This window comes from Dendrobium catenatum, unplaced genomic scaffold (genome assembly GCF_001605985.2).
Source record: "Dendrobium catenatum unplaced genomic scaffold, ASM160598v2 fragScaff_scaffold_1118, whole genome shotgun sequence".
Classification (NCBI taxonomy): Eukaryota; Viridiplantae; Streptophyta; class Magnoliopsida; order Asparagales; family Orchidaceae; genus Dendrobium; species Dendrobium catenatum.
Window position 1 is genome coordinate 326,736 of NW_021319580.1, and position 20,440 is coordinate 347,175.

The window sequence follows — 20,440 nt, forward strand, 5'->3', positions numbered from 1 at the left end:
AATCTAGATGGCTTCATTGATGGAGTTTGGAGAGAGAATCAATGATATCGTGAGATCTATGAATGTTTTCTCCATAATTGGTATGAAGTCCTATATTCAATGAAGCATATATCATTTTCCAACTAATCAAACTATTGTTTTTAATTGAGATATCATGCTATGAAACATGTTCTCAATTGAAAGGAACACGATTATTTTATGACATTTCCAACACACTATTTTACCAATACTGCTCTTAGGCTACATTTTGAGATTATTGAAGGATAGAAAGTGTATGTGTGTTTGTTATTGATTTGAGTAGAATTCAAAGAATTAATTGAGTGTATTTGCACAATGGGATTGACTCAATGTTGCAATAACTGCGTTCAACTACTTATAGCAGATTATGCACATCTCCCAGTGATTGAAAAATAGTAGTTATCATTTGGTTTGAGTATTTTAGAACAAGGTGAAGTGCAGGGTATTGAGACATCTATCGAATTTTATATTAATATTCTTCTTTGCTAAATCGATATAGAATTTGTTCAATTTGCTGTTCTAAACTAGAACCCATAAGTAATATATAATGAATCTCACTATCAGGAATAGGCTATGTTTTATTAGTGCATTTTGTTCCAAAGAAAATAGTATATGTCTTGAACATAATTGACTCTATTTGCAGGGATTAACACCACTTATATTGTTAATTACAATTCTTTATAAGATCTTTTATGCGTCAGATTTTTTACACATTCATTTGTGATGAATGGATAATAAAGATAAATTTATTTTGATACTAAATGGGAGTCCTTAAATCTAAACTTGCAATCTCATGACACGCTATCATTAAAACAAAATTTCTTTGCATAACACATGATTTTTGAGGATGGTTTTGTTGATTTAATAGTGATAATAGGGTGTTTTCATGAAAATTTGCATAGTTTTTACAACACGATTAGAGACTGAAATGTTGGTTATAGGCTTTCAATAAAATATTATAACAGAATATTATGGCCACACATATATGATTGCCGTAATAGTTCTCAGACACTATTGTTTTTTCTTGGAGTGGCTATACATTTATTTATTTTTTTAGGGTATCCTCAACACAATTCATTAGGCATATTTGTATATAGATGAAGGTTCGATTGGCTATATATTACTTTGTGGTACATAAATATAGTACGGATTTCAGTGAAATAATACGTAGCTTTTTCAAGACACTAGGAAGAGCACTAGAGACTTTCGGTACGAGGATTATAAGAATGATACCTCATGTTGCAAAACTGGTGCTCTTTTTTTTTTAGGAATAAATAAGGAAGCTAATCATATTGGTCATATCAATATTTCATTCCATTACATATTTCATAATATATAATGCTTTTTATGGAGTTAGATCTGGTTCAAATACCCTTGCAACTTAATTTTTGAGCTTAAAGTCCGAGCAATGTGTTGGGGCTTCGTGACTCACCATTAATTATGGATAGGATTTTATTGGGACGGGATTGTTTGGGAGGGGTCTCTATCATATTCTTCCCTTAGAATCTCATTTCTTCAACGCTATTGCTAAATCTCATGGAAGAGAGCATATTAGGAGAATAATATATGGTGTTAGGAAAGTCATAAGTGGAGTTATTTTTCCGGAACTTTTGAAATGTTTAGCTTTAAGAAATATAAAAGTGTGTCTCTGAATTGACGTGAGATTCTCACTCTGGCACAACATTGCATATTAATGATGCTAATCGCTTAGATTATGTGAATATAGAAAAGGTTTATCTTTACATCGCTAGGCTATATTCACAACAGAGACGAGATGTGAATACGTCAAGAGGGCTGAAGGAGTAGGCACATAACCACTTGACTTGGTATTACATGCACCGGTGCAATTCAATATAACAAAGAATATTCCGCATATCACATATGTTGAAACTTGATTTCTATGAATTAGGTTGTTAGACCTAAGCTTTATGTCCACGGCTACCAAGAGAGGGGGGGGGGTGTAGAAATTTCAAACTTGAAGGCATATTATTCATTTTTCCAACTTTAATTTCAAACCACTTTTTTTTTTATTAAAGGCTAAAGCAATTGCTTCAAAAGTGAAAAAAAAAGGACCACTAGTAGACTTTCAACGAACCATTTCCAATTACTGGGCCTTTCATGGGAGATTTGGAGCAAGTAGGGGGAGGAAAATGAGATTCAAGGGGAGAATATGGAAGGGACGTCAAGAATCCGTCAATAACTTATAACAAACAATCTCCTCATAACCCAAATAAGTGAGGTTTGAGATTCTACGCAAGCATGATGATGAAATTTTGGCAAAGAAGCTCAATCTTTCTAAACAACCCATTAATATTTCACACAATAGTTTTATGTAGATGAATTCAACTAGGATCTCATTTCAAGATGACAAAACTATATAGATCAATTTGTCAAAAGCTAAAATCAACTATCATCATTATTGAAGAGTGGCAAAAAGACTTAACAAAGAGTGTCCTAGTCTTAACTTGCAATCTCATGACACCCATTCATAAATTGTCTTGTCCAATCACACTAACTGAATGTTTTTTTATATATTAAATTTCAACCTAGTGAAAGGGAAACCAAAATTGTGAAGAATAAACAAGAGGAATCCATCATTCAACCATGATTTCTTTGGAACTAAACATGCTCAATTCATTTTATTCTCATCCTCAGCATTTAATTGCATAAGATGATACAGAAGGTTCAACTGCAGCACTTCACCTTTTCTAATATCCATGAAAATTGCTTTCAAGCCAATAGGGAGCGCAGACTATCCTTTAGATCCATGTGCAACTCATATTTTAATCATATGAAAAATCTCCTATCTTTCATCACAAGAATGCCTATAAAGGATAGATGAATATTGCCAAAGACTAGATACCAACATTAGGCTTATAACCAATTATGGAGAAAATATAGCATTCTAGAATCACTTGATTGCTCTCTCCAAACTGTCCGATCAATGAAGCCATTTTGATTATAGAAATAGCACATTGAAGTTTTCCCAACTCAATTATACCTCAAGAGGGGCTGAAACATGCACTTGATGTAAATTTACATGCAGCGGTGCATCATATACGCAAGAAATAATTTCGCATAGTCACATATGTTGAAACTTGATTTCTATGAATTAGGTTGTCTAACTAAGCTTAGATGTCCCACGTGCTAACCAGAGAGAGGGGGGGGTTTTTTGATGATATATATATATATATATATATATATATATATATATATATCAACATATTAGTTAATCCCAACAAGAATCATTAAAATTTTGATTTTTTTAATCAAGCTACCAAAATTTGATCCTCATCTCATAATAAGATTTTAATTTTTTTAAAGAATAATTATAACGTTCTAATTTTTTTATTTATTAAATTAATAACTATTTCTCTCTATTTTAAAACCATTTAGCTAAATATGATGTGCCCCACTCTTATTGTTTAATTTTGTCAAATTTTCTACTATTTAGTTGTGGCACACTTAAATAGAGAAGTTTGATAATTAAGAAATAAATAAAATGACAATTTTTTATAAATAGATTATATTTCAAAGCTACGTGCGTTTATTTTCACAATTTAAAAACTAACGCATAATATTTATTTTATTGAAAATGTACTGAGTTCTATGGAGAATATTCTTTGAACCTTCCCTTATTCTTTGGTCAAGCTTCGCAGCCGTTACAAACGTTCGGATTCGGACCCTTTTAATGTGAAACCCGATACCCTCTTTCTGCTTCGCTTTTAGTCGAATATCTCGATAAGATTCTTCGAGGTTCGGGAATATTCCGATGAAGTTGGAGACTGGAAAGCAGGAGACGTCGCCGGAGATGGAGGAGTACGATGACGAAGACGATGATGAGGTCATCGACAAGTCTTGCTATTCGCCTCCGATGATTTTCGGACCGGCGAGGGAGGGCGGCGAGGATCTCTTCGTGCCGCCGCTTAACTTTGCGATGGTGGACAACGGCTTATTCCGCTCGGGATTCCCGGACGTCGCCAATTTCAGCTTCTTGCAGACACTCAAGCTCCGCAGCGTTCTGTAAGTGGCTGGTGGTTTGCTCTTGGAATCGAGTGGGCATTGTTCGATTTAATTGTTTTAATTGGTTTTGGGTTTTGTTTGTTTGTTTATTTGGGGGATTTTCAGATGCTTGTGTCCTGAGCCGTATCCAGAGGCGAATTGGGAGTTCCTGAGGTCGAATGGAATCAGATTGTTCCAGTTTGGGATTGAAGGAGGCAAGGTATTGTTGGTTAAGTCGTTAATAGGATGAATTGTGACATTGGGGATGGTTCTTTATGATGAATTCTTTATGTTACTTTTGATAACTTAATTAGCGTTGCTCAGATATGATTTATGGTTGCTGGTATTAAGTGCTTTAAGATATTAGTACCTTTTATAAGGGGAATTCTTATTCTGAGTTCATAGCTGTGAGATTAGAATACCGAACCAGCCTTTTCTTGTGAAAGGCGCATGATGATACTCATCTTGTTTTTTATTCTGCTGTATGGATATATGGGATTAATTAAGGCAATATAGTTGATGCAAGACATATATGAGATTACGATTTAGATAAGGATTCTGCACGCTTAATGATTAAGAGCAAGTTAATTACATCTTTATGGTGATTTATATAATGAAATAAAACATAAAGAGCGGTAAACACAAGCTTAGGAAAATTAATGGGATAGGAGAGAGGTAGGGGCCGGCCATGTAGGGGAATTAATTGGGGTTTGATTGAGGGAGCTTTAGTGGAAAGATTTGATTAAGGGAGAGAGAGGATGGGGCGGCCAAAGAAGGAGAGGAGAGGGTGTGTCTAGGTTCGATGTATGAGTAATTGGAATTAGATCCAATTAAATTCAGCTTGAGGGAGAATTGAAGGGGGTTTCCTACCAGGGGTTTATTAATTTGGGGAAGCTTTTGATTTCAAATATTATTTAAATTCAAATTCAAAAAATTTTCAAATTAACAAGAAGTTATTTTAGGAAAGTAATTAATGGAAATCTGAATTTTGAAATTCAAATTCATGGAGTCAAATAGAGGCGAGGCCGGCAGCTAGGGAAGCCCTAGGGGAAGCCGGCGGTTAGGGAGTTTTGGGGAGGCTGGCTGGTTTTGGGTGGTGGAAGAATTGTGGGCGGCAATATGTGGGTTTGAAGGCTAGGTTTAGGAAGAGTGGGGAGGAAGGGGTAAACAAAGAAAAAAATAGGAGAAGTGGCGGGTTATGGAGGATAAGGGGAGAAAGAAAAGAAGACAACCACGAGCTCGGACTCCTCCGGCGGCTGGTGGGTATTGCGCAACCTTCTCCTAGGGATTTCACCAAAGAAAATGTAGTTTATAACTTATTTGGACTTCATAAAGAAAAAAATGGAATATCCCTATTTAGTATATTGAAAATGTTGGGGGAAAAGTGTAAACAGAAGCCTTGTTTTCAAGGGAGCTAGATTATTCAATGTTTCTCAGGAATGTTAAAGTAAAAAGGGATTTGCTTATAGAAAGTTTATGCAGCTTATGTTTGAATTACTTCTACTTCACCTGCATTGATATGGTGTAAGCCTATCTTGTGAAACAATTTTAAAGTTCTACTTTAAGAGCAGCCATACCTATTCTTACTCCACATCTTTCAATTAGCTAGGTCTGTTGATCACCAATTAGCATACTAGTATTAGCGTTCTATTTCAAGTGAGAACACGCAAAATTATTTTCTAGAATGTCTATAATTTATAATAGCAGATATATTTTTCTTAAGATGATTTTATCCATATTTTTCCTTTTGAAATCCTGCTTTATCATCCACAAAATCCTGTCGTATTTCATGTTTTTTTCATCCAAAGTTCACTAAATTTAAAGCAACAATGGTTTTGTCCATTCACTTTTTTAATATTCGACACAGGCATTAAGTGGATTGCCAGGCTTATAAATTTTGTGTGCTTTTTATCTCTTTTATCTTTTGACGGCATGTAAGTTACCTTTTTTACATTATCACATGTGTCCTTTAGTTGTATCCTTTGCATCGTAGCATTTTACAAATGACAATATGTAAACACTATTTTGTTCTTGTCAGTGCTTATTGCTAACACAAAGGTGTTTAAGAATCAATATCTAATTATGGTAAATGACAGTTGGGGTTCTGATTGTGTTGCTTCTTCTAATTCATCTTTATCATCATTATCACCATCATCATCATTATCATTAGGAGCATTATCCCAACTATTCAATGTTGTATTTATAAACCCTCTCTTTCCATTCATTTGCATGTAGTATTACACGAGATGTTTAGGTTAGTTTATGCAGATCTTTCTGCCCAACATCTTGTCATGTTACCCTTGTTCTATGCTTTTTTTTTTCCATTAACTTTTACTTTAATTTTACTCAATTGCCTTTTGTTTTTCGTTTGCGTGACAAATCAGATCTAATTCTATTTTTCATGAGCTTGACCTCAACAACTACTTTGCACAATTTCTAACTATACCTTTTGTCCCACTCTTTTTAATTGCTCTTTCTTTCTCATTGATTTAATTCCGCTTCCCTTATTCGTACAACTTTTGCTCTTGTACATGTCCAAAACCAATTTAATCAATTTTCTGTAAACTTATTTTTGAAAGTTTTTATTCCCATATACTCTCCAACATTAAGCATTTAAACTTCTGTACTTTATTATTATTATAATATTTTCCCATCCATCTTAGATTTTGAGTATTATTGCACTCAACTTAATTGTTATTTTTATGTTTCCGAAAAAAAAAATTCACATAAATTAGTTTGTGTTATTATGGTTTTATAATTTTTTTTAATACGTATAGATATTCTCTCAGCATTTAGAATCTGGAGACTTCTTCAATTGAAGAACTCAGATTTATCCTCATTTATCTCTTTTTCCTTGCATTGGGAATCAAAGATATCAAAGACATTATAATTAAGTATCACAAAAAATTCCAATACCATTTATTCATTGTCACTAATTTAAATATCAACTAAGATAACTATCGCATTCTAAGCCTTTGTTCTACTAATAGCAAACCATTTCTACTAATACCTAATGAAAAACTTAAAATAGTTTTCCAAATATTAATATAGGATCTATTTAATAAAAAATTATCACATTTCTCCAATTTAGTCCCTCAACTATACAAAATTAATTTGAAATGGTATCTAAGGTAGAAATTGACATAATGGGGCTCTAAAAATTATCCCAAATTGGGCCCTCAATCATACAAAATTGATCTTAATTTAGTTTGGGATTAATTTTGTATAGGATTGTTTGGGATTAATTTTCTTTTAAGTTTTTATTTCCAAACTAATTTAAACATACAAAATTAATAGGATTGTTTGGGATTAATTTTGTATAGTCAAAGGACTAAATTGGATAAATGTGATACTATAAGATTAAATTGGCTGCATACAAATAGTTAGGGGACTATTTGGGCTATTTCTCTTAAAAAACTAACACCAATGTATATGTATATATGATTATCATTGTCTGTTTTAATCAGTTGGCAAAATGATTGTTACATACTGTTGCCTTTTTGGTTTATGCCTATTATATTAAAGTAAATGCTTTCCATAAAAAATTATAATAAGAAGATCGAATTCTAGCCAGGTACGTTACAGGACGCGTTATCTGATATATACCATGATAAAGTTGAATCCTTCAATTCACCTAGTTGAAGGTCAATAATATTGGACCTCAGAACACCTTACATAATTGGGCCAGAACATTTTCAACCTTAAATCGGCTCAGTCCAATGCAACTTGAAATTAATATAGGAAAACAAATTATTCTTTATTCGTTCTATTAAATTATTACACTTCTAATTTTTTCTGTAAATTGTATAACAAATGTAGAGGATTTCATTTTGTTATTTTATTATTATGGAATAAGCAAATTTTTTTTAGCACTGTCCTAGCCTCTCCAAAACATTTAGAAAGGGAAAAAAGCTATCACTGAATTATTTCCTTTGATTTTTAGTTTCAACAAGTTTGTGTTGGGGAAGAAGCTGAGTGAATTTTGTTTATAAGTTTTAAGTTAGGCATATTTAAGATGATTAAATCCCTATCATCTTTAACCTTAGCCCAACTTTTGGGATAAACTTTATGAATTTTGTCATCTGCAAAGCGCTTATATTAAAGGTATTTAACTGTGAATATTCCTTGTAAGCTTCTCCGTAACTTAACATAAAAAGGTGTGGATTCAATAATGATTCCGAATATAATCCTATTTTTAACTTAAATATTTAATCACTACATAACTAATAATAGTAGTTAATGGTTTATCATACATCACTTCTATGTATATCTCTTTTTTCAATGCACACCAAACCAATTCTCTTAATACTTGATCATATGCCTTTTAAAGATAATAAAAATTGTGTGAAGATCCTTTCTCTACTCTCTATACATTTTTATTAAATTGCTATAACACAAAAACTCACATCTATTGTGGTTCTTCTTGGTATGAAACCCAAATTGTCTTCTATAACCTACACTTCTTCTAGCTTATGTTCCCATTGTCTCTCTTGCAACATCGTTGGTTGGCCCTAGCTTAGATTCCTTTATAATATCTTAATTTTGAAGATCTTTAATTCTTAAAGTGATTAAATATTTAATAAAATATTATAAATGTGGTAGATCATTTTTGGTTACTTGTAGTCATTAGAATCAGTTGGTGTATTTTTATTGATATGAACTATAGATTAAGATGGTGGTGAGACTTGCAATGCTTTAAAGTGATGAATGTTGGTTGCTAAAAGAGATGTATAAAATTAAGTAGTGTAGAGATGAGGATGCTCATGTGGATGAGTGACTTTACTCTTAGAGATAAAATGCTTAATGAATATATATGTGAAAAAGTTAAGAAGCTCCAATGGTAGATAAGATTAGAGAGAGTCGTCTTAGATGATCTAGTCACATAAAACGCCAATCTTTTGATGACCCAGTTAGGAGAGTAGATGCATTAGATCTATCTTATGTTAAGAAAGGTAGAGGTACACCTAAAAAGATTTGGTTAGAAAGTATTAGAAATAGCCCTTTTTATTATATTTAAATAAGAATTTGACTCTTAATAGGGCTTAATGAAGAAAAAAGATTCATGTAGCCAACCCCATGTAGTGGCATAAAGGCTTGATGTTATTGTTTTTTTAATGGATTATAGCTTCACAAAAAGTGTATCACTTCAAAAACCTAATCATAAACCCATACCTAATATTCCTAAGGCATCACCCCAGCCAAGGTTCACCATCATAAAATTAAATTAGTTATGTCATGCCTCTGAGCTATCATTGATTATATCTAGTACCTTTGAACCATTTTAGCTTTGTTCCTCTGAACCGCTATGCAATATTGTAAGCTCTTTGCTAGTTAATCAAACCTAGGTTCCAAGTTGACTGGTTATTTCCTTATATATTTGTTATCACTTGCATCTTAAGTCAAGGCTCCACATTATCAAATCCTCAAGCTAGTTCAAGCTTGCTTACTAAACCAATCAAACCTTTATCTTTCCTAGATATGTTTTCTCACTTTAAATTGTAACTCATGGCCAAGTTTTGGTCATATCATGCCTCTAAGATATTGTTGGTCGTCTTTAACACCTCTGAACAATAGGTGTACATGCTGTGTGCCTCTAAACCATTTACTGAAGATGGAATAGTGAACATGTAGATATAAATCTTGAAATCATGTTTTTAACTCACATTAATCTTGGTTTGCTTAAGATACTTGAGATGAGGCAACTTGTGGTTTCTAATCATGCTTTTTGGATGTTACAAGTTAAAGTCTTCTGATATTGATAGGTTGAGTCCATTGGTAATTATGAGATGATGGAACTATGGTTCCTGATTGAGCATATTGTCATCCACCTAACATTCTTTACCTAACTAAACCTTAGCCTAAACTTGAATTTAAGATATTTTCATAGCTAAGACTGCCTTGCTACAATTAAGAGAAGTAATTAGCAATGGGAGTCATGCATAGGAACTCTAGACCCCAAATCAAAATAAACCTTTATTTGGTATGAGGGGAACAGTAGGAATGACATCTTTTCATTTAGCATGGTGGCTTAGGGCAATGTCTTTTTTCAAGTTACATTTTCATTATGCAACCCATGCAATATGAACTAAAAGAATATGATAGATTTACACTCCAATTTAACTCTAAAATTTTAGGCGTAGATGCAATAAAAGAGATATTTTTTTACATGGAAAACCTTGACCAACAAAAAGCATGACGTCTTACCCAAATGAGAGACCCCACCAAGGCAATCTTTGGCAGGCCTCTGCTCAACACCTTTAAAGCAAAGGTGTTGACTTACCACATAGCTGTCAACTTTTTGGCTAGGGTAAAGGAGATCACTATGAGGGGTGACCTCACCAAGTCGCATATCTACTATCTACGGCTAGTGAGCAAGATGGTCACCTCACTAGAAGAGTCCTATAGCTTGGTGTGGAGCAAGGTCCAAGCCTGGAGACCATGGAAGCAATCAAACAAGTCCCAACATTGGAAGGCGAGTCGGGCAGAACCCTTACAATAAGCACCTCTTTCAATAATGAATATAGGGGAGAACTCATTAAAGGGATACGTCGATGTCTTGCTTGGACAATATCAAAGAAGCCAGACATCTGTGAAGAAGTCGCCTGCACCAAGCTGAATGTGAGGGAGGCAAGATCTACAAAGCATAAGATAAGGAAGACTGCAAATATACTCATCGAGCCAATTAAGCAGGAGGTGTGGAGTTGATTGAGGCAGACTTCTTTTGGAAGGTCCACTACCCATATTATATTTGAAATGTGATGATAATGCAGAAGGAGACATATAAGTGGAGGTTGTGTGTTGACTTTACTAATCTCAATTCAACATACCTTAAAGATGACTATCCACTGCTAAGGATAGACCCACTATTGAACTCGGTAGTGGGCCTTAGTGATGAAATTCTTAGATGCTTTCTTTGGTTACCACTAAATAAGAATCTAGAGCAATTGTGAGAAGACTGCCTTCATCACTGTAGAAGATCTTTATTGTTACAAGGTCATGTCTTTGACTTGAAGAATGTAGAGGCGGTCTATCAAATAATGATGAACCTTATCTTCAAAAACCAGAAGGGAATGAACATAGAGGTTTATGTGGATGACTTGTTAGTGAAAAGTAAGTTGTCCAAGCAACACATTAGAGATTTGAATGAGAAATTCGCCACTCTTAAAAGGCATAACATGGGACTCAATCAACTAAAGTGTACTTTTGGTGCAGTTTCAAGGAAGTTCCTAAGCTTCCTTCTCACCCCTTAAGGCATCAAAGTGAACCTTGATAAGGTGAGGACCATTTTGGAGATGCCATCATTGAGGATGACAAAAAACAAAGTGCAGCAACTTACTAAGTGAGTTGCCAGTCTTAATCGCTTTATCTCTAAGTTAGGTGAGAGGTGCTCTCCATTCTTCAAAGTGCTAAAAAATGCAAATAAGTTCACCTAGAGTGAGGATTCTGAGGTTGCCTTCTAGTAAGTGAAGCTTATTCTTTCATCATCGCCTCTACACCAAAGTCTTAGATCAAGCAAGGACTTACTATTATACGTTGGAGCAGGTAAGGATTTTTTCAGCTTAGTTCACTCATCAAGGAAGAAGGGAAGAAACATTGATCAGTGTACTATGTGAGCAAGACATTAAAGGGAGTATATAAATGGTTTCCTACCATGGAGAAACTCCCATGGGCATTGGTGACCTTGGTTAGTTGCAACCATATTTTTATGCCTATTTAATACAAGTTATTACTGACTATCCACTCAAAGTAATACCTGCTAAACCTAATCATTCTTGGAGGCTATTGAAATGATCAGCAGTATTGAGCGAATTCCAACTCATGCGTATGCCAAGGACGACCATTAAGGTTAAGCATTCACTGGCTTCAACACTTAGGGCCTCGAGCAAGTGGCAACAACTTAGCAGCAATATTGGACTTTCTATATTGATGGAGCTTTAGGTGGGCAAGGAATAGGCACGAGCATTATTTTGAAGAGCTCGATAGAGATTGTTGTCACAAAAGTTTCCATCATTGAATTCAAGGTTGCAAATAATCAAATAAAATTCGAAGGCTTATTCGTTGTCTTTTGACTTGTTTCAAGAATTGAACTGACTCAGTTAATAGTGCACCCTAACTCACAAATTGTTGGTGAATTAAATAAATGATGAGTATAAAGGAATGAGAAGTTATTGAAGTAGTTTTTAAATTAAAAGTAGATATTAGCAAGTTAGCAGACTTCAAAATAATCAATTCGTTGATCTCTTGTTCAAGTAGGGAAACCTTGATGGGCGACCAGGAGTGATGATTGTAAGGACCATATTCAAAGAGGCTAAAATCATGCGAGTGGAGGGTAACCGCTTAGCGGGTTGGATAGACCCCATTCTGTAGTATCTGAAGACAGGGACAATAAATGCCGAGGTCAGCGATCAACTGTGATTCAAAATAAAGGCGGCTAGCATGGTAGTCAGTGGTGCAAAATAGCGCACGCCATGGCGCACGACGCAGTGCACCCACGACGCTACTGGCATGGTGCAACACAAATATTTAAAATAACACGCACTATTTATGCCATGTGTGCAATAGCGCATGGCACATGGTGCAGACTAGCCCACTATTTTATTTTAAAAATGTTAATATAATTATAAACTTTTTTTAATATTTATATGTTTTATTTATAATATAATATAATATTTAATTTTAAAATATAATTAAAATATTTATTATGTTTTATAATACCCTAAATAAACCCGTAGCCATCACGGTTCCTAAAGCCCTAGCTCTCATAGTTCATGTATCTGGTGAAGGAACGAAGGCCCTCATGCAGTGAAGGAATGAAAGAAGGCCCTCACACAACGATGGAACGAACGGAGTCTTCCGCCCTCTTCTTCTGATTTTTCCTCCATCTCCTTCCTTTGTTGGTGCCAACGTACGCAAAAGAATGAAGGAAGTGCAGCCCTCACGCACGTGAAGGAACTGACAAACAAATTGATCTGATTCTGCCGTCCTCTACTTTGATTCCGCTGCGGCGCCGACCTCTCTTTCCTTTGTTGGTGCCCAATGCACATGAAGGAACGAACGATTTGCGGCTGCCACATGAACCCTTTGTCCGCCATTTGAAATTTTTTTTGGCATTTCAATTCTTCTACTTTACCTTGGAAGCTTTTGCGCTATTATTTTGTAACTAAATCATATGAGATGCAATCTTCTATCTGCAATATAAAATTTTACACATGAGTCAATCAAGTGCAACCCAAATTTATGCCCTTGTTTTTCGATAATTATAAGTTACTGAAAATAGATAATTCTTTCTTCCTAAAATATCTTAGATCCCAAGGTTGCAGAATTTGCAAAAGGCAGACAACTCAATTTGTAAGTGCTTATCACTTATATTGTATGGATTACTATTTAGTAAATCTTGCTTTGATTCAAAGCATAAAGCCCAAGTTTTAACATGATCTTTAATTGTATATATATATATTGTAATTTCTAAAATAATGTAATACTTAATTTTAAAATTATTTGATATGATTAAAATAGTTTAGTTAGGTTTTATTAAACTTTATTTAGACTTTATTTTAGTAGAAATTTTGGACGAACTTGAAGCTCACTTTAATGATTTGGGCGGTGGACCACTAATATATTTAATCAAGTCTTATTACCCAATTTGATTGATACTCTAAAATAAGATCCATCTAGTAATTTGTATAATTATTTTTTATTTTTGCATTGTGTTCAAAATGGCGCGCATCGCGCCTTGCATTATGCGCCATGGCTTCACGATGAACTTTGCGCCGTGCTACGCCATTCGTCGTTGACAAGCATGGTTATCAATATCGTGTATTCAACTGTATGGATGGTTCCTTCAGTATGTATGCTACTAATAGTGTCGTTACATTTGTATTAATATAAGTGTTTTTATTGTGCTTCTTAATATGTCTGAAACTCACATGCAATGGTGTTAATTTTCATGAATATGTTATCTTAACATTGGATCATGCCATGTCCTCGTCTAAAGCATTCTTTCAATTGAAGTGCTTTGGCAACCATAACTAGATGTTCATGATGGATCCCTTGCCTCTTTTGTCATTAATTTTATTTTTAATCTAGGATAATTTGATTTGGCAATGATTTCACCAAATCTTTGTATCAAATTTTGGCCAAGTGTTTAGCATGGAATATGCATTGCTAGTGGTAAATGATCCGATCTTGCTAGTAATTGGAGGCATATATTAGGTTCTCATTGCCATTTAGATCTTTAAGTTGAAACATACTCTTTTTTAGAGCTAGGTTTTATATGAGTATCCTTCCCGATTCTTTGAAAAAGCAGATAGCATGCTCAAAGAATTAATTTGGCATTCATCAGTAACTTTTTTAATTGATATCAACTATATTTTGAATTTGCTTGCCTATAGGTCATCATAAAATGTCAGATTCAATACAATCTTTAAAAAATGATCCAACATAGAAATGTGCAGTATTGAGTAATGAAGCCAATAACAATACTGTGACATTTTTTGTGTGCAAAATAACAAAAGAAGGAATTACATGCCACAATTAACACCTTGTTGGAGGTTTCATAAATGCTAGACCTTGCTCTAATTGCCCCGAGCATGTTAAGGCTGAGATTAAGACATCCATGTTAAAGAAGAAGGATCTGAAAGAACATATTAATGACGCTTCAAATGTCAACCTTGATGAAGGAGATGACTTTGATGCCATGACATATGATGATATTGTAGACGTTGATCCATCTAAAATGTTAACGACAAGTATATCAATGTTTTTAGTCAGAGTTCAACATCAGCATCAATTCTTAAATCATTAAGACCCAAAGGACCATTAGATACTTATCTTAGACCAAATCTTGAAGATGTAGTGAAGCGGAGAAAAGGTTAATTTAGCAAAGAGATAGATACAACTAAAAAGGAAATAAGGGAAATGGCTATTCAAGTTTTCTGTAGGTGAATGTATGATGATGATATTCCATTTAATGCAGTGAGATATGACAGTTTCTCTATTATAGTCGAGCACTTTGATAGTTTGGACCTGGAATGAAACCTCCTAGTTATCATGAGGTACGAGTTACTTGTTTGAAGAAAGAGGCTGAATATACACATGAACTATTATGTCGTCATCAATAAGATTGTGTACGATATGATTGTTCTCTAATAGCAGATGGATGAATATCAAGGAATGGGAAAAGTTTAATAATTTTTTTTGTGAATTGTTCAAGAGGTTTCACATTTATAGAGTCAATGGATGTCAGTTCTTTTTCCAAGAATACTGTGAAAATGTTTGAAATATTTTGAAAGTATATTGAGATTATTGGACCACATAATGTGATCCAAGTGTTACTGATAATGCAGTTAAAAATATTTTCATAGGTTAGTCATAACCAAACCCACATTATTTAATATGAAGAATAAATATTTTGTGCTAACATAAATTCTAATGATATTAAAGGAAATTTTTTGATATACAAATATCCTCATATTTATTTGACTCTTTATGTTGCTCATTGTTTAGATTTAATAATGGAGGATATTTTCAAAATCCAAAAGCTTAGGCAATGCTTTGAAAAATTGGGCACCCATGCACTTAGCAAGGCTTGCTGCAAATGCTAAAGATAGTTTTTATTCTTCTTACTAGCATCGACTAGAAATGATTGCTTAGAACAACGTAGACCACAACATCAGTGGACACCACCTTCTCAGTTCACATCGTATCCACTGGTCATGCTAAAGAAAATTTGACTAGTCAACCTCATACTAAGAGGGACGTCGTCAAAGGATAAGGATAGATCAAGTCTCTTAGCTTTCTCCAGATGGCCACTAGCAACGGAGGGTTCACTAGTCTATGTTGCCTCAGTCGGTGGTATCAAGTCGCCTTTATCGCCCCAGGTTTGGCTTTCACTCTTTTTGCAGGTGGGGCAATGGTAGGCTCAATAGACCCTTGTATTGTTTGTGCACCTTCCTCAGCCTCCTTACTCGATGGAGAGTTACTCTCCTTCTTCTTCAACTTGTCAGCTTTTCCCAGGCTAAAGGTTGCCTTCTTTAATTATTTTATGCCCAATAAAGCTAACTCAGTAGGATTCATTTTTTATAGTATTTGTCAGTCCTAATTACGCTTTTCAAATGATCAAAGGAGTACAGGATCTCCAACATGGAACCTCTACTTATGAGGGGTCGAAGTAAGGTGACATCACATCATCATTATAATTAAGGAATCTACGCTGCTATCTATAGTAAACAAGACAGTAACTTCACATTTACTATCATATGATTGTTCGGTTGTTGCATTTAATACTTGTTATTAATTCACTTACTATGTTTGTCGCTTATGTATCAAATGGTAAGTGAATCGGAGAACTAAATGTATACTCACGTATGCCTTTCTGGTATCTCATAGGTTGTTGGCATTGTGACAGGTACTCACACCTAGTGAGCCGCATAAAGGAGCTCACTCAAGGATCATCAAATTCTACTAGCCAAGAAACACAAAGGGAAATCGCTCCTTATGGGGCAATCAAAGGTCTTCATAGATCATGTGACTCGCCACTCGCCTCATGAAGGAAAGATTGATCATCAAAGCTACTCTACCTTATATAGGGTGGCTGCCTTCATTCAAGCTCACTAATCTTAAATACATGAAAGAACCTACTCACTGAGCTTTTAACTCACTCCGTCGCAATCAAACGACTATGGAGCTCATCCTCCACAAAACACCAACTCACTCTCCTTCCTTTTCTAAGTAATCTAAGTCTCAAGCTCAGGTTATTGGTAACTTTAGGTTACCTACTAGTCATAGGCACCTTCAATTTGGTGCCCGCTAATGGACTCACCCACACACACTCACCCATACCTACTCGACACTCCTGAACTTGACAAGGGACAGATCATCAAGGCTATGCAGTGTCGTTCTGGTTTCAGCCAATCGAGAGGCGACACGTGTCTAGGATTCATTGATTTTTTTTTATATAGCCTTTTTTGTATCCCTCGGATCTCTATAAATAATTGGTGAAGATGAGCATTTTGGATCTTTTGAAGTCTTTCAAATCCAGGCATTTTAAGCACTTGTACTGTAAATTCTTCTTAGGGGACAGTCCTCTCCATTCACTCGTATGTTCTCAGGTCACTTCCTCAGAGTTCGTATGTTAGTAGGATCGTGTGTCTTTCACTAAAAAAATTGAATTCAGTAGATCTGACTGGTAACTTCCATGCCCAATGAAAATGCTAGGACTTTTTAACTAGATTCCCAAGATGATCTCTCCTCTCCAATTTAGTATGGAAGCTACCCTTCTTGCTCAGTGTTGATTTCTAAATAAGCAAGATTCATATTTTTAACTCAAGGAACAATGGATTCCATATTTGCCAGGAATTATTGAGGGAGAATATCTCTTTTGCAGAATTATTTTTTCCTTAATATTGAATGAATCTCAAAACCATCGCCATTATCACACTCATCGCATTGATACATTTAGATGATATGATCATCATTATTTCATCTAAGAAAAGTTTGTTGCCTCCATGGTTCTTTTTTGGCCTAAAAAGTCCAAGCACACCTTGGCTTGGGTTTGATTGCTCAAACTTGCTGACTTGGTTCAATCAATTCTGACTAATCCAATCTCAGCAATGGATTAGTTTTTTATGTCCAGAACAAATTTTGAGAACAAGTTGAGTGTAGTAATCATATCCATGCTTTTCAGATAACGATTAGATAGTTTTTCAGCTATTCTTGAGTAGTCCCTGCACAATTCTATGACTAGGACCTCAGTTTAATTGTTTTATTCTATTTAATTCCATACTCTAGAAGTGAGCTCTATGAATTTAAATACTTTAATACTGCCCTTTCTCCCACAATGGATCCCTAGATACTGTAGTTCTCCTCCGTTCTTTGAGAAATTATTAGATGCATGCTATATACATAATTCTATTTGCAGATAATGTGAGTGCACACTAAAAGGTTTTGTAGTTCAGTATTCTGTAATCGACGCTCCGAGCACCTATTAATTTTTTTTTCCTTTTTGATGATCCAATAAACCATTATTCCCATTCCTAAATATTGTCAACATGTGGGTCCTTTGACTTTCATACTAGTTCTATGTAGTGTGCCACCTCTTATATTCACCGACTTGATTATTGGAGGATTTTTTTTCAATGATAATACTCTCAGATTGCTCGCTGACATTTCCTTCTTTTGATTATACGCCAAACACAGCTTCAAGCTAAGAGTTGTCTGACTTCAGCTTCAAAACTAACAACATCAAGATCACCTTCCAGAATGCAGCAGTCATGATCATTAGCCGTATCCAGCTATTTGTGATTTGCTTTTAAAAGCAACGGCACTGAGCTTCTGGAATTGCAGAAAATAATTTCACTAACCTGATATATAGCCTAGTGGTTTCTAAAGTTGTAATTATGAACAAATTTTTCTCATTTGATGGTGTTATTGCTGAAAGTTCATAGCAAACCCTAATAGCCTTCAAGTATTCCTTGCTTTTTGATATTTTGAGGATGATTGCATTCTCCAACTGCACTTAGGGTTACAAAAAAAAAAATTGTTCATGTTTTGTCACATTCAATTCGATAATTAGCTCAATTTTCACTTATTTTTATAAGTTTGTTTTTGTAATGAGTCAAGCACGAATAGGACCTTATTTGACTGTGTTCATCTAAATAGCAACTTATTTTTGTTTATATATATATATATATATATATTATATAATATAATATATTATATATATATAATATATATATATATATATATATATATATATTGTCAAACCCCAATAAAAATATTTAGCTTTGTTACTGAACGAGCACAGCTGAACAACACTAAAGTCATCCAAGCTTGATTTTTTTATTCCCTAAATGCACTGTATGTCATATCTAATTTGTTAAAATTTGTGATGGTTATTATTTTAGGTACCAAAGATGTTGAGTTTTATATTTATATTTTTGTTCAAAGTCTCCATGCGTTTAACTGTGCTTCATTTCTTCATGTCTTGCTATTTACATAGCAATTATCATCTTGCTCAATGATTATTACTTTCTTGATGTTTGATCTAATGCATCATTGTAGGAACCTTTTGTGAACATCCCGGACGACACAATTCGCGAAGCTCTCAAAGTCGTCCTTGGTACAAAATCAATCTTAGATATCTTAAAGATGAGTGCAATCTAAAAATTGATTAATTAGTCATATATAACTGTCATCTCAAAATAAATACGGTAATTTTAAAAATCATTCTAATCAAACTTTGATTGAAATATTCAGACCTTCAATTTATCAATTCTATTGTTTTCATTTGCCTGAGTCTTGCTGAATGGGTTACTCTTTTGCTCTGCCTACAGATGTGCGCAACCTCCCATTGCTAATTCATTGCAAAAGAGGGAAGGTATTTTTTTTTTAATTTTTTTAATTATTATCTTTATTAGTGAAGCTGAAAGCCTGAAGCAAATTTTTTTTTTTTAATTTTTGTTCTTTATTTCAGCATGCACAGGTTGCTTGGTAGGATGTTTAAGAAAGTTGCAGAGATGGTGTCTTACATCAGTATTTGATGAATATCAACGTTTTGCTGCTGCTAAAACAAGGGTTTCTGATCAGAGATTTATGGAGGTTTTTGATATATCAAGCTTGAAGCATCTGCCAATGTCTTTCTCATGCTCAAGAATTGATTGAGCTCTCCAAAGAATCAAGACTTTTCATCCTCTTCGATAGATACTAATTAGTAATATTCACCAAATAAATAAGCTTGAAATGAATTATTTTTCCTCATTTCTTTTATCTTCCATGTTTTGTGAGCTTTGAGTTGATGTTGGTGAAGCCATACTAGGAGAGCTCATGGGTGTTATTTTTCTTTCAGTGTAGCTTTATATATATATATATATATATATATATATATATATATATATATATATTATATATAATATATAATATATATATATATATATATATATATATATATATATATATATTATTTTGATTTTTATAATAGAAAATATGTTTTTTATTATTTATTTTTTGCATGAGAAAAATAACTTAATTTATTATTATTTTAGTAATAATTAATCTAGTGGGGTGATTGTGACTTTGGGCGATCAAGCTATTAATAAGAGCACATATTTTAGATATCTTGGTCTATTGTTTAGAGTGATGGTGAAATAGATGGGGATATTATTAGTAGAATTCAAGTTGGATGATTGAAATGGAGGAATGCATCGGGCTTTTTATGTGATAGAAAAGTTCCTCTCAAACTTCAGGAAAAATTCTATAAGATGTTAGTGAGACTTGCAATGTTATATGGTGCAGAATGTTGGCCATTAAAATTAAGGGAAAATTCTATAAGATGGTAGCGAGACTTGCAATTCTTTATGGTGCAGAATGTTGGCCATTAAAATTAAGGGGAAATTCTATAAGAAGGTAGTGAGACCTGTAATGC

The 20,440-nt window shown here is 34.0% G+C and overlaps 1 protein-coding gene across 1 annotated transcript; it reads left to right on the forward strand.

Annotated features, from left to right (window-relative positions):
• The first annotated feature begins 3,681 nt into the window (after positions 1 to 3,681).
• Positions 3,682 to 19,785, forward strand: LOC110096794 (probable tyrosine-protein phosphatase DSP4). Its single transcript, XM_028698673.1, is given in 6 exon segments — positions 3,682 to 4,041; positions 4,147 to 4,240; positions 19,081 to 19,138; positions 19,353 to 19,396; position 19,493; positions 19,496 to 19,785. Coding segments are annotated over 6 exon segments (633 nt in total). The 5' UTR covers positions 3,682 to 3,790; the 3' UTR covers positions 19,681 to 19,785.
• Positions 19,786 to 20,440: the final 655 nt, after the last annotated feature.